The 23847-nt window shown below is 44.2% G+C and overlaps 1 protein-coding gene across 5 annotated transcripts in view; it reads right to left on the bottom strand.

Moving 5' to 3' along the window:
* Nucleotides 1-23847, bottom strand: part of RTEL1 (regulator of telomere elongation helicase 1) — a 151415-nt gene that overhangs the window by 110641 nt on the left and 16927 nt on the right. For all 5 annotated transcript variants that reach the window (XM_087962324.1, XM_087962327.1, XM_087962326.1 and 2 more), the window contains exons 7-12: nt 22648-22723; nt 16171-16255; nt 14973-15038; nt 8511-8664; nt 5360-5398; nt 3688-3763 (exon numbers count right to left, since the gene is read on the bottom strand). In XM_087962324.1, coding sequence (XP_087818450.1) covers nt 3688-3763; nt 5360-5398; nt 8511-8664; nt 14973-15038; nt 16171-16255; nt 22648-22723 — 496 coding nt within the window. The remainder of the gene's footprint in view (nt 1-3687; nt 3764-5359; nt 5399-8510; nt 8665-14972; nt 15039-16170; nt 16256-22647; nt 22724-23847) is intronic.

Below are 23847 nucleotides of genomic sequence, written 5' to 3'. Positions count from 1 at the left end.
GGAGCCCAGGGAGGGCAAAAAAGTGGTACAGGAGGCTGACTAGGCCACGCCCACCCAGCCACCGGGCAAAGAACCCGTGGCTAAAATTTTTTGAAGCCCACCTCTGGATGTGATTATGGTGCTGCCAATGCAAACTCCAGCTTACTACAAACTCCATCAGCCCAGGAAGTTCAGCTGGCGAGGTCTAGGAGAAGACTACCTTCTCTACCCAAGGGCCCTTTGGAAGATCTTGCTGCCGGAGGTGAGATCAACCTCCATCGCTTTGGTCTTCAGGAAGGGCCTTAAACCTGAACTCTACCAGTTTGGTTTCTCCCCCCCCGATGGAGACACTGCAGGCTGGAAGGGTCGGTGCAGTGACAGAGAAGGCACTGCCTCTGCTGCTAACCTGGGATCTCTTCACTCTGTATTTAGTCTTTTGTAATTTTCATCTGATGGGAGAGGATATTTGTAGCTCGGGTTTCAACGGCAAGGTCCCTTCGGCGCTTTGTGAACCTGTATTGTTGTCTTGCGGATGTTTCCTTACCCAAGTGGTGACATCATCCATGCCCTGAAGATGTCACCCAGTTTGGGTAATGAAACACCTGAAAGAAAACAACGAAGATCAGAGAGCACCAAGGACAGTCCTCCTCCTCTCTCCCCCTACCACTTCTCCTCCTCCTCCCTGCAAACCCATTCCCTTCTAGCACTGATGATGTTACATAGTTGGGTAATGAAGAAAACAACCAAGCTCAGAGAGCCCACCATTTAAATGTCAACCCTGCCCCAACTTGGAAAGTCTTCAGGGTTGCCACAAGCGATGCGGGGACAGTGTCAGGTGAATGTCAGGGTTCCAAGTAACAGCCCATACGAAATCAAGCCCCCAAAGCCAGAGGCTTCCTCAAAGTATAGATTTATTAGGCATGTCCTATTGGCACAGCTAGTGAAAACCCGGCTCTGAAGCTCCGTGGGTTTCCCCAATTCTAACCCCCAAGTTCCCCCCATTACACACAACCATCGCATGCCCCCATCAGGCCCCCCTCCCAAATCTGGATGGCTCCCAGGTGCTGTCTCAGAGTGTTAGAAAGAATGTTATTTTGGCTACATGACTGGCCTTGGGAGTTTTGATTTCATCGGGGCTGTTACTTGGAACCCTGACATTAAATCTTGTTTTTTATATTTATAACGGTTCTTGTATCTCTATTTTTATTATTTCAATAAACAGTCCGGAGTCTCCTCAAATCGTGAGAAGGCAGGCCTATAAATTTAATAAATACATTAGATAGATAGATGATAAAGATAGAGAGAGATAAATAGAGATAGTGTCATGCTCCTGTTGGAGTCTGATTCCAAGGGGGAGGTGGAATAGCTGACAGGGAGTGGGAGTGTGGGGAAAGGAAGTGGGAGTGGGAATAAACAGGGGAAGGGCACAGTCCGGCTGGACGTTCAGAGGAAGACCCAGGCCCACCCCCTCTTCATGCTAGGGCGCACAGGGAGGAACGGAGAAGGGAGCAACGTGGCTTACAGGAGAGAAAAAGGCCCTGATCTCTTTCATCAGCTGAAAACAGGATAAAGAAGGTGTTTGCGCACAGAGCCTTGCTGGAAGCAAAGCGTGCATTATCTTTGTTTGTCAAGTTTTATCTGGGTTCTGGCGTCCTCCCAACCGTGTGTGTTTCATTATCTTTCGAATTCTGCAATTCCTTATCCTGCCCTGTCTCGTTAATTGCTGCAGCGTGGTTGGTGTTGGTTTTTATTTATAATTTATATGTACTTTGGGTTCGGAGTGAATTTCTTTCCTTTAAAAACTGTTCTTGGGAGAGTTTTTTCTCCAACCGATGATAACTGGACATTGGGGGCCAAGTTGAAGGAATTAAAGGGACTTTACCTACTTTTGTGACTTTGTTGCTTTTGTGCCACACCCCAAGTCATAGATAGATAGATAGATAGATAGATAGATAGATAGATAGATAGATAGATAGATAGATAGATAGATAGATAGATAGATAGATAGATAGAGAAAGAAAGAAAGAAAGAAAGAAAGAAAGAAAGAAAGAAAGAAAGAAAGAAAGAAAGAAAGAAAGAAAGAAAGGATAGATAGATCTTTCTTGCATTATTTCAGTTGTTTTCCCAAATGCCAAGGAAAGCAGGCTCTGATTTTAATTATGAAATGTGCTTAATTTGAGATCTAAGAAATGCAGCATCCTTCTATGGCTCTCCAAGTGGGAAGAGGAAGAGATAGAAGGGACATTTGAGGCTTTCTTTTATACGGAAGGGGAGGAATGTTCTTTTTAGAGACTGAATGCCTGACGTATGCCTAAAGAACTCATTTTTACTAATATGGCAGATCTCATTAACAGGAGCTCCCCAAAAGAGGAATGGGTGCCACTTGAGACCCACCGCCTGGACCCGCTCAGAACTGCATCTGGTCTTCAGCCCGGCATATGTGAGCTGGGAAGGGGTCTGCTTCTGCTTTATATTGCTCTTAGCTCTTTGTGGTATTGTGGTTGTTCTTCACCCCGAGTTCTCCGTTTTCTCTTAGCTCTTAGCATCAAAGGTAAGCAGTACTATGGGGCAGAATATCTGTTGTGGCCCGCCAGCGGCTAGCAGAGCTGGCAGGAGAGTCGGACAGTGAGGAGGTTGGGCAGAAGCATGGGCCAGCCCTGAGGAAGGCTCGGGCAAGGGCTCTGCATCAGATATAGAGATGGGGCCAGGGCAGTCCGGCAGTTATCAGCTGCCTTCGGAGTCAGACAGCAGTGAGGCAGGGGAGCAGCTGGAGCTGGTTCCCAGCCTGTTCATGCGCAGAGCTGCCAAAAGAAAAGAACAATTACAAACTAAGGGTCGACGTGGGAGTAAGGCCTCAGGTAGACGGTGGATGACCCCTTTCCATAGGGATTAAAAGGGGAGCAAAAGGGGAGGGGGCTTTTTCAGGAAACAATTCATGCGTTGCAGCAGTGTGAAGATCTGTCTGTGCATCTCAAAGACTCTGTGCCGAGTCCTTCCTTGTCAGCACTGCGTTTGGAAATATTTACTTGGTAGCTCTCCAGGCTAGATAAGATCTGTGATCCTAATAATTACACCCTTTGAAAGACTGTTTGCCAGGCCTTTGGCTGAAAGTGAATGTGTGAAACTCACCTTCATTTAATAAAAGGGGTTTTGCTGGGACAGAGAGTCTGCTTAGAGCTTTTTGGGGAAGCCTAGGTCAGAACAGCATCCTCCCCTCAGTGCGACTGCAGGGCTCCACCTCAAACTCTAGATCTGGGGTCCACAACCGGGCCATGGCCTATTTGGAACCAGGCCGCACGAGAGGCGGGCCAGTGTACACGCGCAGCTCCCCGCACACCAGCAGCGCGCCCAGTGCTTTTCTTCTTTCTCGAGTGAGTGGAGCTGCAGGGAAGCTGGCAGGGAAGGTTGCACGTGATGTCTTGCTTAACGACCGTAGTGACACACTTAACGACCGCAGCAAAAAAAAAAAAGGTCGTACAATCAAGGTGGGGATCTTGGAACGCCTTGCTTAAGGAGGAATTTTCCGGTCCCAATTATGGTTGGAACAAGTAAGTAACAAGTAAGAACAAGTAAGTAAGAACAAGTAAGTTGGAACAAGTAAGTAAGTAAGTAAGTAACTCAGCCAAAAGAGAAGCATGCAAAAATAAAGGTTACAGTAACACCAAGTTGGAAGAGATTTTCTTTTCTTTTTAAAAAAAGGAAACATACCTTCCATCTTCCGTAAATCCACCTGTACTTGAGAGTTCTACATCGTCAATAGCGCTTTCTAGCTGCAGGAGAATCCCTTTATGAGGCGCATAGAGAAACAGGGGGTAAAAATTGAATGTGGTTACTGATGGATGCTCACCTGGCTGGGAAGGGGCGGATGCCCTTTCTCTTTCCCCTCAGGCCAAGCGGACACCCTCTGCTCCCCTGTCGACTCAGGTGTCCCATCTGCTTAATCCAGTGAGGCTGTTGCATCTACGGGTAGTCCTCGACTTACAACAGTCCGCTTAGTGATCATTTGAAGTTACAATGGCACTGAAATCAGTGACTTATGACCATGGTTCATAGTTGTAGCATCCCCATGGCCATGTGTTTTAAATTCGGATGTTTGACATCTGACTCACATTTATGACCGTTGCAGTGTCCCCTTTTGCAACCTTCTAACAAGCGACGTCAGGTTCACTTAACAACTGTTACTGATTTAACAACGGCAGTGATTCACTTAGCAAAATGAGGACGCCAAGTGATGATTCCATGACTGCAGGACAATCTGATGTCACAACTGTGCCCGAGTCACAATCACACAACCCAGGGAACGCTGCAACAGCCATAACTACGAGGATCTGTCATAAGTCCCCCTTGTTTAGTATTGTCGTATCTTTGAACAGTTGCTGAATCAATGGATGTCAAGCAAGAACTACCTGTATAGGATTATTTTGGCTAAGCTTCAGTTCAGTTCAAACCTTTATTGTCAATGCACAACATGTGTACAATGAAACTGAATGAGCCTCTCTTGGTACAGCCCACCCAAGAACACAGAATACATCTCAATATATCAATAAATAAAAAAGAAATCTCTAACCCCAAATAAGTAATAAATTAGCACACATTTCCCCATACATATACATATATACATACATATATACATACGGTTCTGACCCAAACCTGGTTCCAAGAGAGTAAACAAAAGACAAAGGTAACAGCACAACCTTTTCATGTTTCATTTACGAATCCTGTTTCTTCACAGATAAAAGGCTGTTTCCAACTAATTAGCTCCGACAAGAAAGAGCCTTGCCAAGGTTTTGCAAGGCTTCCAAGAACAACAGATAAAGTTCCTAAACAACAAATCCAAGGGTCTCCAAACACCAATTCAGATATTCCTAATGTCCACCAGGCTCAAACTTCTTTGCCTTCTGCAAAGAAACTGCAGTTTCTCAGCTGGGTTTTATCTTCTCAGGGAGGGGGCCTTACTCCCGAGTCGCCCGTGCTGCTGCAGCTGCTCTTCCCTTCGAGCAGCCCTGCGCGCACATGCACTGGGCACAGGCTCCTCGGGGACCTCTTCCTCACTGCTGCCAGCCTCCACGATCTCTGAAGGCAGCATTCTACTCCCTGATGGTCCTGGCCCCATCCCTGCATCACACGCAGGCCCCTCACCTGAGTCCTTGCTCTCCGAGACCTCAGCCATCCTCACCTGCTGCCAGCGAACTACAACACATACATACATACATACATACATACATACATACATACATAATTACACCGGTATATACACTGGCACTGTAAGTATCACATTAAGCCTGATTGTGGTGTTATGTTGCATTTAAAAGTCTGATGGCCCATGGATAAAAGCTATTCTTCATTCTGTTTGAAAACTCACGAGGAAAATGGTACTTACGCTTTATTTTTGCTATATCTTCCAGTTCCATGTTCAGTCCTGTTAAAGAAAAGGAGATCCCCTTCAGTTTAGACTTACAGATGCCACGTTTTTTCTACCATTCCATATATTCACGTAAAGATAAATATTCACGTCATATATCTGCACCTATTATTAAGAGATTTATTTCAGACTTCTGCGGTGGGTGAAAAAAATGGGAAGACCAGAAGGCGGTTGCTCAAGAACCTTGATGGGAATCTTGCAAGCCACTTCAAAACGGCCATGCCACACAATCCCACTGAGATAGGCTGTGCCCACTGCAGAACGCTAACAACTGTCTCTTATGTTTATGAAACCATGCAGAGTTCGATTACTCCTTGAGACTGGGAGGGGGGGGTAGGAGAAAGAAACTAGACCTTTTGACAAAAAAAATAGAAATCCCTTCAAATCCCTGTGCCCCAAACTGGCCCAGAATTACAGTTTTAGCACCCCTATTGCCAAATATCCTCCACCAAAGAAGCGGTAATTGTGCTGTTGGAAGCCCACCCCTCTCCTAGGGAAATGAAATACTGTGTTTTAGGATATACTAAAAAGGCAGACTATCTCCCCTAAAAAGAAAAGTAGAAACTCAAAGAGGCAGAAACTCAGTCCCCCCCGCCTTACTAATGGACCATTAATCTGGCCTGGGTCAGTCTATTTTACATATTTATTTATTTATTTATTTGGTTTGCCAATTGTTTACAAGATAATAAGTATAAGTGTATACATAGTTGTGAATACATGAAATGGGTACATATAAGAAAAATAAAAGAATAAGAGAAACAATAGGACAGGGACGGTAGGCACGTTGGTGCGCTTATGCACGTCCCTTGCGCTTATGCACGCCCCCTTGCGCTTATGCACGCCCCTTGTGCTTATGCACGAAGATCGACTCCAGGTAGAGCCATAATAGGAATTGCCCAAAGCCCTTTCATTACATCATCATCCAGCAAAGGCTCAACCAAGCCTGGGACCCAGGACAGCCTACAGCAGGGGTGTCCAACCTTGGCAACTTTAAGACTTGTGGACTTCAACTCCCAGAGTTCCTCAGCCAGCAAAGCTGGCTGAGGAACTCTGGGAGTTGAAGTCCACAAGTCTTAAAGTTGCCAAGGTTGGACACCCCTGGCCTACAGTGTTGTCCCTGCCTGGCCCCATGGGAGTCTGACAACCAATCAGAATACAAGCTCACACTCAAATCCCAACAGAGGGCATCTCTGCCCTTTTTTTCTGCCCAGGAACCCATCCTGTTCATCAATAAACCATCTTTCCCTGCAGTCACCATGTTTCCAGTGTCTTTCTTCCCCCACCCTTGGAACTGAACCCAGAAGGATATTTCTTTCAACCGTGCATACACAAAAGAGACAGTGGGTAGAAGATTTCTTTCGAAGTCATCTCGGAATCCTATATTTAAAAGTCAAGGGTAAATCCAGGAGAGAGGGAAAAAAACAAAACACTGCAATGTATTTTTGTTATCTTTGATGACTGATGAAACTTCAGTTAGCCTAAAATAGAACTACTTGAGTGCTAACTGGGATTGGCTTCTCTGACTACAAAATGCCACTGCTTCTTTTTCCTGGCTAGGGTCAACATTTTGTAGATTTTGAAAGCCTTAAAAGTGTTTGGGATCAGTTTAATTTTTCTCTCTCTCTACTATCTGTAGCTATTTGGAGGCTTAAATTGTCTTCAGTTATCCTTTCAACACAAGGGAAAGTATGTTTACTGGTAGCCTTCGACTTACCACTGGTCACATTTTACAGCAGTTTGGCTGAAAACCGGCACTTGCTTCTGGTTTTTGGCAAAACCGCCACCCGTAGCAAATACAGGTAGTCCTCAACTTATGACCACAACTGAGCCCAAGCTTTCTGTTGCTAAGTGAGACGTTTAAGCGAGTTTGCCCCATTTTTTGGTCCTTTCTTGTCGTAATTGTTAAGCGAATCATTGTAGTTGTTAAATGAATCAAACTGTTGTTGAGTGAATCTGGCTTCCCCATTGACGTTGCTTTGTCAGAAGGTCGCAAAAGGGGATCACGTGGCCTCGGAACACTGCAACCGTCATAAATATGAGTCAGCTGCCAAGCGTCTAAATTTGGATCCTATAACCATGGGGATGCTACAATTGTGCTAAGTGTGAAAACTGGTCATAAGTCCCCTTTTTCAGTGCCATTGTAACTTTGAACGGTCACTAAATGAACTGTTGTGTAAGTCGAGGACTACTTATAATGGATCCCCCTTACAGCTAGCACCGATGATGTTACTTAATTGGGTAATGAAACGTCTGCAAGAAAAATAAAGGAAGCTTGGAGAGCACCGAGGAGCCCTCATTTCAACCCTGAGCCAGGGGTGGGATTCTACCGGTTTGGAACCGGTTCTATGGAACCGGTTGTTCTGATTCTGTGCAATTTGGAGAACCGGGAAATTGTGCCCCTTGCTGGCCCCTCCCCTCTCAGCCCACCCCTCCTCTCCCCACCCAGACAGTCCTTATCGCGCAGGAGCGACACCGCTGACTGCATTCTCCCCGTCCAGTCCCTCCTTAAGGTTTTCCCCTCCTGCCGACGATCAGCTGATCCGACGATCAGCTGTGCCGGGATCCCCCTTGCTGTCTTACTGCTTCGCCCAGGGGGCTTCCCTGAGGCCCAGGAGGCAAAAAGGGGTGCGGAGAGAGAGGGCCGGTGCTTCGCGCGCCCCCCCCCCAGGCTCCATTTTTTGCCTTCTTGGGCCTCAGGGAAGCTTCCTGGGAGCAAAAACATCCCCCCCCCCAGGAGGCTTCCAAGGCCCAGGAGGCCCAAAAACCGGGGGCGGGGGTTGCTGCAAAAAAAGGTCATGCTCACCCCGTCACATGGCCACATCCACCTAGCCACGCCCACAGAACCAGTTGTTAAAAAAATCTGAATCCCACCCCTGCCCCGAGCTACAAATATTTTCCTGTATTGACACTTCAAACTGCGGTGCTTGCTTAATGACCACCACAAAAAAAACTTTGTAAAATCAGATTGGGTTACGTGATTGACACATTTTACAACCCTCGTGGCAAATGACGTGTATTGAGGAGGACTAAGCTGTACTGTAAAACAATGCCCTCCGCTCTTCGGTGGCCCAGTCCGTTGGTAGGTTCCCGCCCGCGGAGGCAATCCTACCTGAATTGACATATTCCATATTGAATTCGGCGTTAAATTCATTCCGTTCAATTTTTTGGGCTTGGTCTTCTAAGACGATGTTGATGGCATCAACGGCTGAAGCTAAGTCATAGGGAGTCAGGTCAAAAGAGGTCAATTCTTCACACAATTGCTCCTGGAAAAAAAAACAATGAAAAGAACGTCCATTTCGTCAACTCACAGCTACTTCGCATGTTTGTGCAAGGGCGATTCTTGCGCTGCAAAGACAGCGGCATCCATAGAGTCAATAAGAAGAAAATTATCCTTTTTTAAATATGCTTATTGGGCTGCTTCAAGCAGGATGCAAATCCTCCTATCCTCCGTTCTGACTGCTGTTGTCAATCAACACCAGATGCTTCAGGACAAGGCATATGCTGTTGCACAATTTTTTCCCCCCCCCAAGGGAGAAGTGTTATATTTTTGCTGTATTGCTTCAGGAAAACTCTAAAATAACTTCGGAGAGTCCTCAATATTCTCCATCTTGCTTCAAATTAAAAAGACTTAAGGGCGGTTGTCTCTTAAGTACAAAGGGAAAGAAATAGGGGCTCTAAAGCAGGGGTCTCCAACCTTGGCAACTCCCACCCCCCCTTACTAATGGACCATTAATCTGGCCTGGGTCAGTCTATTTTACATAACGAAGATCGACTCCAGGTAGAGCCATAATAGGAATTGCCCAAAGCCCTTTCATTACATCATCATCCAGCAAAGGCTCAACCAAGCCTGGGACCCAGGACAGCCTACAGCAGGGGTGTCCAACCTTGGCAACTTTAAGACTTGTGGACTTCAACTCCCAGAGTTCCTCAGCCAGCTTTGCTGGCTGAGGAACTCTGGGAGTTGAAGTCCACAAGTCTTAAAGTTGCCAAGGTTGGACACCCCTGCTCTAAAGCAAATGCCGAGAAGAGTTAGAGATTTAAGAAGGGAATGTCAGTTTTCGACAAAACATTTTATTAAAATGGCGGTAAATTTTAGATGGCTGATACCAGATACTGGTAACTTGGCAGGAACAGAGACACAGACTGGACTCAGTAGAGAAGGTGGAGCAATTTTACATCACTATTTGGGACCACGAGAGGAAAGACACCAGGAAGAAGTGGTCGGAGTGAAACATGTTCGACAAAAAGAAGAGGGAAGAGATTGGGAAGCAATGGCCATAAGAGAAGGAAAAAAAAAAAAGCAGAAGAAGCGAGAGAGATAAGGACGACCAGAACTAGGCAAAACCTATTTACAAGTAAAAATGGAAGAAGAAATCAAGTTAATGGCAAGAAACATAAATGGTGTGAACTCTGTCACAAAAAGAAAAAGAACTTTCAATCAATGAGAAAGTTAACATTGGACATAATTTGCCAATATTATTGTTCATATTAAAAAGCAATATAATAAGGCACTGGAATATCCTAAAATTGGAAAGCTATATGCCCCCCTCACACAACAAAATAAAAGAGGGTTAGCGCAGTACGTAAAAGAGACAATAAGGACGGTGTCTCTTTGTGGTAGTAGAGGGCGATAGCTTATTGTTCTGAAACAAGAGTTAAATATTAATACCAAATTCTTTCCCCCAGTGAAGCTGTCAGTCCTTTAATCCTATATAACAGGGGTGTTAAAACTCACGGCATCACGTGACGTATGACTTTTTTCCCCTTCGCTAAACCGGGCATGGGAGTGGCCAACTCGTGACGCATCTAGCCCAGTGGTCCCCAACCTTTTTTATGCCGCGGCCCGGTACCGGCATCAGCTGGGCGCCGCCATCTTGTTTTGATGAAAAAGTGCTTCCGGTGAGCTCACCGGAAGCACTTTTTCATCAAAACAAGATGGCGGCATGCAGCTTCAGTGAGCTTTCCGGGTAGAAATGGCTTTCTACCCAGAAAAGCTCACCGAAGCACTTTTCATCAAAACAAGATGGCGGCGTAAGCGCTTCCAGTGAGCTTTTCCGGGTAGAAATGGCTTTCTACCCAGAAAAGCTCACCGGAAGCACTTTTTCATCAAAACAAGATGGCGGCGCCAAGCGCTTCAGTGAGCTTTTCCGGGTAGAAATGGCTTTCTACCCAGAAAAGCTCACCGGAAGCACTTTTTCATCAAAACAAGATGGCGGCGTCAAGCGCTTCCAGTGAGCTTTTCCGGGTAGAAATGGCTTTCTACCCAGAAAAGCTCACCGGAAGCACTTTTTCATCAAAACAAGATGGCGGCGCCCAGCGCTTCCAGTGAGCTTTTCCGGGTAGAAATGGCTTTCTACCCAGAAAAGCTCACCGGAAGCACTTTTTCATCAAAACAAGATGGCGGCGCCCAGCAAACCAGTGGCCCGGTAGGATTTGTTCCACGGACTGGTACCGGTCCATGGACCGGTGGTTGGGGACCCCTGATCTAGCCCATGCGCCGTGAGTTTAACACCCCTGCTACATAACAAGGGGGTCCAACCTTGGCAACTTTAAGAATTGTGAACTTCAATTCCCCAAAGCCATGGCTGGAGGATTTGGGGACTTGAAGTTCCTTAAGCCTTAAAGTTGCCAAGGTTGGACACCCCTGCTATATATATATATATATAGCTACTAGCTCGATACCCGTGCTTCACTATGAAACTCTGTGGTCGGGCTTATTTTTGGGGGAGGAAAATAAAGGGAAAAATATTCTGCCTCTGCCTAGCAGCATCTATCGGCATTCATCTGGCTAGCGTCCTGTCAGTGTGTGAGAGAGTTGAGGGCTGTTTGGAAACTGAAACAGTATTTGCTGTGTGAGCAAGGAGACAGGGCGTGGCTTAGCTCAACTGTTCTGTACTAAAGTTGGTTGCTGCTGTGAAACTGAAACCGAAACTCCTCTCCTCTGCTTGTGTTTTGCATTTGGAAGAGATTTCTTTTCAGGTGGGGAGGGGGAGTCGAACTCCTTAGCATCAGAGCGTGTTAATAATAATATAGGAAATATTCTAAAATGCTCTGAATGGTCATTTCGAAAAATCTTTTCTTAGTGAACACCTAGAAGCCAAGAGGAACATATGTGCCAAATTTCAAGTTTGTAGGCTTTACAGTTCTGGAGATTTTGTGATGATTGCGTGAGTAGCATTTCGCTTTTATATACAGTATATAGATTCCTCAGCTTACAACAGTTCATTTCATGACTGCTTGAAAACACAACAGCACTGTAAAAACGGAATCATGGCCATTTTCACACTTACTACCGTTGCAGTAGCCCCAGGGTCATGTGATCAAAATTCAGCTTGGCAACCGGTTCATATTTATGATGGTTGCAGTGTCCCGGGATCATGTGATCAGGTTTTGTGACCTTGCGACAAGCAAAATCAACAGGGAAGGCAGATTCACTTCAAAGCTGTGTTACTAACCTAAAACAACTGCACTGATTCACTTAACAACTGTGGCAAGAAAGGCCATAAAATGGGGCAAAATTTCACTTAACAAATGTCTTGCTTAGCAATGCGGATTTGGGGTTCAATTGTGGTCCTACATCGAGGAATCTTTGTCTCTTTATGATAGTAAGGGTGAAAGTTTGAGAAAAAACATGGCATTTAAATACAATATATGTGTGCCTCTCAAGGAGACCACATATATAACTGCGTGTAAGGAAAGGTACCTACTGCAGATTGAACGTGGTTTCCCAGTTTTCAAAAGAATGCCAATCACCCTAAATTCAAAAGCAACCTCTCCACGTTTTAATTCGAAATGTATTCTTATAATTATCACTGGATAACAAACTAGGTTATTTCTCAGCAGGGATATCATAAAGACCCGCTCTCCTTTCAAATTAATCATTTACACTTCGGATTTTTTCATTGGATAGCAAACAGCCAAGCGAGACTCAACAGTGGTGTAAAAGGGAACCATTCCTTAGATCAGAATATTTGAGCGGGGAGTTTATTATCGGCTTGTTTTAAACAATGATTTGGGAAGGGAAGACCTTCAAGCAGGCGATACGAAAAGAGGAAATGCTCCCCAGAGGAGGAGGCAGGTAATCCTTGATTTACCACCTGTTAAAGTCACGACAGAACCCACAAAGGGCACAGGGAGTCCTTGCCTTACAACAGTTCATTTAGTGACCATTCAAAGTTACAACGGCGCTGAAAAAAACGACTGGTGACAGTTTTTCGCGCTTATGACCGTTCTAGCATTCCTAGGGTCATGTGATCGCACTTTGGAAGCTTGGCAACCGGCTCATATTTATGACGGTTGCAGTGTCCCAAGGTCCCATGATCCCCTTTAGTGACCTTCTGACGAGCAAAGTCAATGGGGAAGCCAGATGTCAGGGGTTCCGACGGATGCCCTAATTAATTCAAGAGCCTCAAGCCAAGTTTCAAAAGAAATCCAATTATTTATTAGAAGCAACACGTTGGCAACTCGGGAGCAAGCCAGGAATGCTTTACGAGTTGACACACCAGATTCACTTAACCACCGTGTTGCTAACTTTACAATTGTGTTGATTGACTTTATGACTATGGTGAGAAAGGCCGTAAAATGGGGCAAAACCCACTTAACTCCTCTGTTGCTTAGCAAAGGAAATTTTGGGCTCATTGCCATCGTATGGTGGGGGGTGGGGGCTGCCTGTAGTTCTCTTCGTGTGTCCTTCTGGTTCCTTGTGCGCCCGACGGGATAGCCATCCGTCAAATGATGGATCCACAGAGAGCAAGTCATTTCAAAAAGGAAGGAGCGTCCATTTTTGTGGCAGTTCCAACAACTTTAGCTGCAACCCTGGGTCCTTGTGGCCAGCTCAGTGGGGGATGTCTTCCATAAGAAGATCTTGCCCACTGCGCATAACTGGAACAATATTGTCACTGAATTGTTCTGCTGTCAGCCTTGGAAGCCATATTTTACTTGGACGCTTCGAGGCTGCCACATTTAATGCCTGGGAATTTGGGAGGGGGGATTTTTTTAGTGAGTAGAAGATTAGACTCAACAACATTCTTTCTTAGAAGTCAAGGACAAGTTACTCTGCACCTGGAGAGGAGTCTCTGAAGGAAGGTCTCTGGCTGGGACAACGTTTGATGGGGCCAAGGGTCTTCAAAGTTGGCAAGTTTAAGACTTGAGGACTTCAACTCCCAGAATTCCTGAGTTAACATGACTGGAGGAGAATTCTGCGAGTTGAAGTCCACAAGTCTTAAAGCTGTCAAGTTTGATGACCCCTGGGCCATGTGATGGACTGATGGGTGCAAGGAATGGATCTTTGAATTTCTCTTGAGGAAGGGAAAACCTGGAACTCGCAGATTTGGGTTTTCCCAGATGTGCCAATATGACTACTCTCATAAAACGGAACTTTGAGGAAATGCCTGTCTCAGAGTTTATTGGGTTGGAGTTTGTTGGTTGGAACGCTGACATCTGCAATGTCTTTGGTGGGTAGACACCAAACACCTGCTTCTACTGGTTGATTTCTAATTTGTGGTTCTCTTTTATGCCACTGTCTGTGACGGGTATTGTGCTGTTGATTATAATTTAATCCTGTTTTGATCCCACTGGGTTACCCTTGGCTTGTCCTTAACCATAGATGTTTCAATTTTACGGTGCTGATGTGGTTCTAGACTTATTCCGCCTATTTTATTATTCATATATTTATGCTGCGCCATGGAGGTTTTAACTTTGTCATAAACTGCCATGAATCTGTGGGCAGTTGGCAGCCAGGAAACCTAATAAATAAGGAGCTACTGGTAAGCCTTGTAATAAAATAAAGACAAAGTTCTGTAAAGGACTACGTTCTGTAAAGTCTTCTAAACAGAAACAGCTTAAATCCAACTGGGCTTGTTCATTTGCTTTGAAATAACACTTTAACAGCAGGCTTCCTGAAGAAATGAGAGAAAAATATAATAATATCCCCCATTCCACACCTAAGCTTTAGTAATAGTGGAAATAACCTCAGTATGAGAATTCTGAGGGGGCAGGTGGTAAGATTGTAAAATATCCCCAAATTAAATTTAGAAAAAAATATGCTGCTTCTGCCAAGGAGCTGGTTTTACAGAGTTTATGATTATTACACAAATTGTCTACTGCATGTTTTGGGTGATTTGTCCTTTCCATCATTTATTGTTGAAGAACTTGTTTAATGACTGTCCTCATATATATATATATATAGTTTTCGCGGGTACTTACATGTATGGTATTCAGCTTTGTTCGGGTATTTTCCCACGTCATTATAGTTGTGCTTTTAAAGTTGTAGCAACGTTTTGGCAGAATCTCATCTGCCATCATCAGGCTTCTGTAGAACGAACACAATACAGAAGCCTGATGATGGCAGATGAGATTCTGCCGAAACGTTGCTACAACTTTAAAAGCACAACTATAATGACGTGGGAAAATACCCGAACAAAGCTGAATACCATACATACATGCATGCATGCATACATACATACTTACCTACCTACATACATATATATAAATAAGACTTTCCTGCAAAAAGAGACCTAAATGTTCTCCAAAGAGCACAACCTAAGAACAAGTCAATTGTATCTTTACTTACCACATTGTGAGCTTCATCAAGTATTACTACAGCCCCTTTTAAGTCCAGGTTATGAGCTCTTCGACTCTATGAAAGAGTAAAACACAATACTCTCAATTAGTTGCGATACAGGTAGCACTCGACTCACGACCAAAATTGAGCCCAAAATTTCTGTTGCGAAGCAAGACCAAGGTTGTTAAGTGAGTTTATTCTCATTTTAGACCCTTTCTTGCCATGATTGTTAAGTGAATCACTGCAGTTGTTGAGTTAGTCACATGATTGTTAAGTGAATCTGGCTTCTCCACTGACGTTGTATTCAGAGTTTTGCAGCGTTAATTCAGTGCCAGAAAAATAAACACAGGTGGCTGATGCTTCGTTTAACATCTTTATAAACAGAACAAGTAGATTTTACAAACCAGTTGTAGATTTCTCCAACATGGTGCAAACTCAAGACAGAAGTAGACATGTTACAAGTACAGAGCACTATGGCAACTGGTATGGGTTTACAATGACTGCGGAGTCCTTCCTGGAGGGCCATGTGATTGCCATTTCTAACCTTGCCAGCCAACTTCTACCAAGCAAAGGCAATGGTATGGTAAGAAGCCGGGTTCACTTAACAAATGCATGATTCACCTAACAACCAGGGCAAAAAGAGGTCATAAAATTGAACACCACTCACTTAACAACCGCCTTGCTTAAGCAATGGAAATTCTGGTTGCAATTGTGGTAGAAAACAAGTGAGGTTAGTCAGTGGATGACATCCCTCGAAAATAAGACCTGGTGCCTTTGTGGTGGCAAAAAATATATATGACAGGGTTTTATTTTTGGGGAAACATGGGTAAGTCCAACTTCTCTGTAGGGCTCAAACACACTCACTTCTCCATTAGCTTTGTAGGTGCTTCTGACAAAAATACAGATGGACAAAGGTTTAAGGATAATGTCCTTGACCCTCAGATCATAAGGACATCATCCATGTGCCAGGCCCTTGACGACTTGGGTCAGCTCCGTAATTTCCACTGTGACCACAAATGTCAGAGTTGATCAAGATTCTGTACCAAGTGAATACAAACCCAAATGCTCCCTAGTAACCAACTTCAACTGAAAAATCTACCTCCGGTTATCTTTGTCACAGAATCTGTAAACGCCAAAGAGCATTTCCCAAAATATACAAACCAGGTTTGGTTCTTTTTTAAAAAATAAATAGATATACAACATATACCTTTGAGTCCAGCAGATAGTTATAAGGCATAAAAATGATGTCGGCTTGCTGTTTCAGACTCCGAGAAAGATAATAAGGGCAAACTCTGTTTAAAGAGAAAATTTTTTAAAAAAATTACACAATGCTTTCTCTGAGTTAAATTGCTTTCAATAAAGCTTTGTTGTGTTTATCCAGAACTGCCTGCCATCTTTTTAATGGATGATAAAACACTATAAGCCAAGATATCCAACTTGTGGCTTGGCCACAAATTCATTAGTTGCTATTAAGTCAAAATAACTGCCACTTTCCAACTGCAGGGCTATTCCAGGGTTTTTGTTTCATACTGACATGACATTGTTACTTGTAATTTGTGAGTTCCATTTTAGCCTACAACCAAAGATAACTAAACTATGGATAATGAAGCCTTGAGTCTCTGGAAAGATTCTGGGACACAAAACCAGGGAGAAAGCACTGGGGGGAGGGGAGGGGGCTGAGAAGATTGGTGGGTCAGGACAGTGTTTCTCAACTCTAGCGACTTTTAAGATGTGTGGACTTCAACTCTGGGAGTTGAAGTCCACACATCTTAAAGTGGCCAAAGTTGACAAATATTGCAACAGAGGAAGATTGGAAGCATGGAACCCAGTAAATATTTTTATGTACATGTAAAATATATTAAAATCTCTCACTATGAACACAGTTCATGAAATCTTTTACTGTAGATAATGAAGCCATATTTACAAAAAGGGAGTTTATTTATCTGCCTATAAAATTCTAAAACTCTTGGTGTTTGTAACCTTTAACTGAATGAAATGGTGCATCACAGGAAAAACATTTATAACTGAGGTACCTCAAACAGATTAACTTTCGGAATGCATCCTAAAATTGGGACTTATGGCCCTCGTGAAATTGAAATCAGGCAAATTTTATAAAACATTTTATAACATCAAAATCATAACGCATTTTATGACATAATACAAAGTGTCATAAAACAACTCCCCTGGTCAACTCCTGATGTTTGACTGTTCAGTCAGAGCTACTTCCAAGGCATCTCTGAAAAATCTTCCTGAATTTTTAAGAACTTTTCCAGTATATTAGACGTTTGGCCATACGAAGGCATTTGAGCAATCTGATAAGAAATATCTCTGAAACAATAACCAAAGGCCCACAGATTGTCTAGTATACCAGTAAAACTCTTGAGTCTGTAACCTTTAACTGTGAGATTGTGCACCATGGGGCAACCATTTTTGAACCAAGGTAGCTCAAATGGGTTAACCTACAGAATGCATCCAAAATCTGGCACCCATGGGATTTTAATTGATAAATTTGTGGTCCTTTGAAGTTGTTGCATCACTGTGCTACTGTTCAGTAGACACAACAGTAGACAAGTCCTGTCCTAGCGTGGTAGATCAATCCTACCACATTGGCTGACCAGAGGAAGGTCTGGTACAGCCAAGCCAGCAAGAAGATGGGAGTCACTCCTGCTCCTACTCCTACTCCTTTTTTTTTATCCTTGCTCATTCTGTTTCTCTGTTTAGGTAAAGAAATATCTCTGGAAGGATGACCCAATGGGACACAGGTGGCTTGGTTTAATTTATAAAATATTCCATTGCCCCAAAGTGACTCTGGGCAGCGTAGAAGAAATAAAAATAATGGAAAGCATTTGTAGCTCAGGTCCTTTGGTTGGTTTCTTGCAGATGTTTCATTACCCAAAATAGGTAACATCAAGTGTAACCTCCCCTCCCTCCCTTCGAGCACCGAGGACCACAGTTTGGGTAATGAAACATCTGCAAGAAAGCAACCAAGCTCAGAGAGTAACGAAGTCCCCTCAGATAGAAATGTTTTTTAAAAAAAATCATAATATCCAAGGTCACAAACAAATCCAATTCGTAAGGAATAGTAACCCAGACTGAACTAGCAAAAGTTGCCCAATCACATGGCCCAAATGCCTGCGAAAACTGCCAGGTCTTAAATGCCTTAAAAAAAAGGCTAACCAGGTCAGAACCGTCCTGATTATGGTTGTTGCATAAAGCACGTGACACCACAGGGAAGGCACAACTCCAGGGCCTAACAGGGTGACACTGTTTAATGGACTCAGAGGATGCCTTTCCTGCTAAAGTTGGTGAGGCGAGCGAAGAAAATGGGAGACAAGACAGTCCCACAAATCATCAGAGGTTATGCCATGTAAGGCTTTGTAGTTAGCAACCAGAATCCTATTGGGAGCAATATCGTCGTACAGAAGTAATGAGAAATGACCCAAACTGCCCACACCACAACATTCTGAATCGGCTGCAGCTCCTCAAGGGAATCCAATGCAGAGTCCATTACAGCAAAATAAATAAGATGACTCAGGCATGAATCATTGCGATGTGAACAAGGCTGCTTGGTCCAGGAATACATAGAGGCACCTGGTGCCCAACACGAACGCTTGCAAAGGTTCTCCTATCCAGGTTGCCATCTGCTTTTCTTGCAGAAGTCGTGAGGCCAGGAGAAGCCCCACGCTGGCCCCTCAAGTCTGACCGGGGAAACGATCCTCCCAGGAAGAGCCGAAGGTCGGGGAAAAGAAATCTCCCAATTTTGAGGGCCTTAAAACCCATTGTCAACCCTGAAACTGGCTAGACGGTGCCCATTCATTCTTGTCGTGGTGAGCCAAAGGCATACATTTTGTACTGAAGCAATACGAAATAAAAATATTTTTATATAATTTTAAAATGTTTTAATCTTAAATTCACATTTTAATGTCAATTTGATTATACTGTACACCACCCACAGTCCCTCTCTGAGATGGGCAGTTAAGAATATATATATGTGTGTGTGGATCTTTGGTTATTCGGGTTTTCTCCCGCGTAAGATTGGAAGTATCTAGGCAACGTTTCGATGAAGTCTCATTCATCATCTTCAGGCTTGTGTCTTCTGCTCTGTGCTTCTCAGAGTGATGTGAGCTTGCAGCTGCTTCTCCCTTTTAACTGCTAGTGGGGGTGTGACTTGATTGGGTGGGGGCTTGGCTGTGTTCTGATTGGGTGGGGGGGTGTTCTCATTGGTTGGGGGTTTGGCTGTGTTCTGATTGTTTGGGGGTGTGTTCTGTTCAGGTGGGGGCTTGGTTGTGCTCAGGTTAGTCTTAGTTGCCGGGGGATTTGAGCTGGTGAGCTGTGATCCTGTTGTTTGGCTTCGCGTTCGTGGTCGTGCCACATCTTCATGGTGGGCGTCCGTTCGCTTCATGTATGGGTCGGAGGGGTTTGAAGCGGGTAGTGATGCAGCTGCAGTACGGCTTTTGGTCCGTGGTCGTGTCTCATCATCTGTGTAGGTGTGAGTCTGCTTTCTACGTGGAAGTGTGGTGATAGCATCTTGTGTGGCCCTCGTGGGTGTGGGTCTGGTGTCCTTCTTCATGTTAGGTACTCGTTTGTTAATGAGGGCGGGTTTCCAAATGGCTGGTAGGCGGGAGGTATCATCTCGTTTATTCATGCTGTGTGGGCGTTTTTCTATCTCTATGGCTTCCCTGATTATTCTGTTGTTGGAGTGTTCAGTTTTGGCGATAGTTCTGGTATTTTTAAAGTCAATCTCATGTCCTGTGGCTTTGAGGTGTTGGACCAGGGAAGAGGTCGGTTCTTCTTTTTTGATTGAGTTCTTATGTTCTTCAACACGTGCACTTATTCTTCTGTTGGTTTGTCCGATGTATGTGGTGGGGAAGGCGGTGCAAGGGATTTCGTACACTCCTTGGTTTTCTAACTCGATTTTGTCTTTAGGGTTTCTTAGGATGGTGGATATTTTTCTGTTTGTGCAGAATGCTGTTTTAATGTTGTGTTTTTGGAGGATCTCGCTGATTTTGTCTGTAGTGCCTTTTATATATGGAAGGAGGGCTTTGCCGTTCTCTTGTTCTCTGTCTTGGATTTTGGTTGGGGTTTCTTTTTGGATTAGGTGGGTAATCTTCTTTCTTTTGAATCCACTGACTGTTAGTACATTAGTGAGAGTGTGTAGTTCGGTTTTTAGGTGTTGTTCGTCGGCTAAGCATTTTGTTCTGGAGATGAGTGTCTTGGCTACGGAATTGATCTGTGCTGGGTGGTGGTGTGAGAGTATGTGTAGATAGCGGTTTGTATGTGTTTTCTTCTGGTAGATGGTGTATACTAAGACATCTAGGAAGGGAAGTTGATAGTTGGCTTCTGTTTCCATGGTGAATTGTATTTTGGGGTGTAGGCTGTTGAGATATGTGAGGAAGTTGTTCAGTTTTTCTTTCCTATGTGACCAGATTATGAAGGTGTCATCTATGTATCTGAGCCAGAGTTTGGGTTTGTGATCATATTTTTCTAGAGCTTGTGTTTCAAAGTGTTCCATGTAGAGGTTTATGGATGACAGGTGAGAGGGGTGATCCCATGGGTACTCCTTCTATTTGTTTGTATTTTTGTCTGTTGTAGGTGAAGTATGTATTGGATAGGCAGTGGTTGGTCAGATCTAGGATGTGCTTGGGGGGTTGTATTTGTTTTGGATGGCTGTCAAGGCTTCTTTTATAGGCACTTGGGTGAAGAGGGATATGACATCGAAGCTCACTAGTAGGTCGCTGGGCTGTAAGTTTTGTTTCTTTATGATCTCAATGAACTGGAATGAGTTTCTTACGTGTGAGTTGATGGATTCTGCATAGGGCTGTAGTTGTTTGGCGAGAAATTTGGCTCGGTTTTGTAGAGGTGAGCCTATGGAGCTGACTATTAGTCTAAGTGGGGTTCCTTCTTTGTGTATCTTGGGGAGACCATAAAGCTTAGGGCATCTGGATGATTTCTCTCTGGGTATGATTCTTTACTGGATTTCTTCGCTGATGGGGGAGGCTTTTATTTTGGATCTGGTGGTTTTTTCTAGGTAGGTGGTGGGGTCTGTGTTTAGGGGTTTGTATGTGGGGTCTTGGAGTAGGTGGGTTAACTTGGTTTGGTAGTCAGATATGTTCATAACCACTGTCGCGTTGCCCTTGTCTGCTGGTAGGATTATTATGCTGGTGTTTTCATTCAGGTTAAGCAGTGCAGTTTGTTCTTCTTTTGATAAGTTGCTTTTGGGTGGTTTGCTGGTGCAGGGGATGTTGGTGATTTCGAGTCTGATTCTGTTAGCATCATCAGGGTTGGTTTTGGTCAGGCTGGTTTCAACTCCGCATATAATGGTTTCTGTGGGAATGTGTTTGGGAGCGACAGCAAAGTTGAATCCTTTCGAAAGGACATTGGTTTCGGCTTCGGTAAGGATCTTGTCTGAGATGTTGTGCACTGTTTGTTTCATGTGTGGCTGTGAGGGGGGAGGAGTTTGTTTCTGGCGTTGTTGTAGTTTTCTGAGTTTGTTGGTGTGTGTGTCTGTCTTGAGGGTGGTCTGTGTTTCGGCTCTCCAGACAGCGAGTTGTTTGGATTTGTCCCAAAGTGCGGGGTGAATCTTGTTGCTGAGTCTGAGGTGAAGTGTGAGGAGATCTTTGTTGATTTGGTCTAGGAGGAATCTTTTTGTGTGAAGTTCGTTTCTAATTAGGGCCAATTCTGTTCTTTTTAGGATGCGTTTGGTGGCTGCTGTGTTGGTGTGGAATTTCAACTGGAAGCTTATGGGGATTAAATTTTGATCTCGGCAGTTGCGTAGGAATGCGAGGTCACATAAAATGGAAGCTCTTTGGACTTCAAGTTTTTCATAAGTCCTGGTCAGATGGTGGGAGAGCCTCCGGAGCCCAGGGTGGCCATTTTCACCCACCCGGGGGCTCAAAGAAAGCCTCTGGAGCCCAGGGAAGGCAAAATCACCCCTCCCCCACCATGGTGCAGGAGACCGACTAGGCCACGCCCATCATGGCCACACCCATCCAGCAACTGGGCAGGGAACCCTTTGCTAAAAATTTTGAAGCCCATCACTGGTTAGAATGCCGTAGTGCAGGCAAACTCTGCCCACAGTCTGGCGTTCGATCCTGTTCGGCTCAAGATTGACCCAGCCTTCCATCCTTTCGACCTCAGTAAAATGAGGACCCAGGTTGTTAGGGGCAATATGCCGATGAGGTAAACCACCCAGAGAGTGCAGTAAAGCACTATGGGGTGTTATATAAGTCTAAGTGTTATTTCTATTGTTAGGTGACATTGGCATTACAATGAAACACAACTTATGCCAAAAGATGACCTTGCCCCAGTTTCATATAGATGTTAAATAAGCGTGAGGAGAAAACAGATTCCTGAGAAATCTCTCACAAGGTCACCTATAATGAGCATTATAAAATTTGCTTTATGGATGATCACAATAAGGCACATAAAATAACTTGAATGCTTGTACTATCAAGCTTTTGTTTTCAGGGGAAAAGACAGGTACCCCAGGGCATTCACAGGATCAACAAATGATTTAAAATGCTTTCTGCACAATCTCAGCAAAAGAAAGCATCAAATTATCTTTGGCTCTGTAAATTATGTTGGTAAATCTGGTTTCCCTTTCGTCATTTCAGCTTAATACGAAGCCCTGCCGTTGCTGAGCTATGTCTCCAAGGAAGCGAGGCAGAGTTTAAGAAGAAGGGACCTGTGTTTGTTTCCATTTTTAACAAGGTCTTCAATGTCCAAGATGGGATCGATCAGGTCTTTCTCGGTGCTTTTTTCTACATGAAAAAGAAAAAGAAAAAATATGTTGTGTACTGGAAGTTAATACAATTGCAACCATCGCTGTGCCGGTGTTTCATCCATCAGCATCAGGCCTTTTGTGGCACACCTGAGGCTTGACAAGACACTGGTACTTTTATGTTAAGATTAGATAATAGAACATTCCTGGTTTAGTCTTCAGGCTAAAAGAAGCTGGATAGTCTAAATCTAATTTATTTCCTATTTCTAAACCTCCCATCTCATTCCTGACCTACATGGCATTGGTTTCTTAGATTAGATCTACTTGTAGGGCTCAAATCCCCCCCCCCCCAAAGTAAGAAGGTAAAACGCAAAGAAAAAAAATGGGATTTCAGGTGTGAAAGCTTCTTGAGTTTGTCAGCTAACTGAGGCTTGATAATACAGGTAATCCTAGACTTACAACAGTTCACTTAATGACCAGTCAAAGTAACAATGGCACTGAAAAAAGTGACATGATCATTTTTCACACTTATGACCAATGCAGCATCCCCAGGGTAACAGGGGATTTAAATTTGGCTGCTTGACAACTGACTCGCATTTATGACAATTGCAGTGTCCCGGAGTCATGCGACTCCCTTCTGACAGGATAAGTCAATGGGGAAACCAGATTCACTTAACAACCATGTCACTCATTTAACAACTGAAATTATTCACTTAACAGTGGCAAGGAAAGTAAAATGGGGCAAAACCCACTTAAGAAATTTCTCACTTTTAGCAATGTAAATATTGGCTCAATTGTGCTCGTACATTTAGGGTCTTCCTGTACCTGTTGCTAGAAGCATCCTCTCCCTGACCTGAGGCTCCAAAAGGGCAAGTGGGGGGGGGGGGTAACAACAGGAGGGGGATGACAACCTATGTTATTCTTATACCATGGTAGCTATGGTTATATTAGGCCAGAAAGTGGGAGGCTGTGAGTTCTAGTCCCGCTTCAGGCATGAAAGCCAGATGGGTGACTTTGGACCAATCACCTGGAGACAGAGTTCTAGTCCCGCCTTAGGCATGAAAGCCAACTGGGCGACTTTGGACCAATCACCCGGAGACAGAGTTCTAGTCCCGCCTTAGGCATGAAAGCCAGCTGGGCGACTTTGGACCAGTCACCCGGAGA

The sequence above is a fragment of the Notechis scutatus genome, chromosome 3 (assembly GCF_049901735.1).
Source record: "Notechis scutatus isolate UNSWTSFEM ecotype Mainland chromosome 3, rNotScu1.2, whole genome shotgun sequence".
Classification (NCBI taxonomy): Eukaryota; Metazoa; Chordata; class Lepidosauria; order Squamata; family Elapidae; genus Notechis; species Notechis scutatus.
The sequence above is the reverse complement of the archived record's forward strand: the minus strand, read 5'-3'. Positions and strand labels throughout refer to the sequence as shown.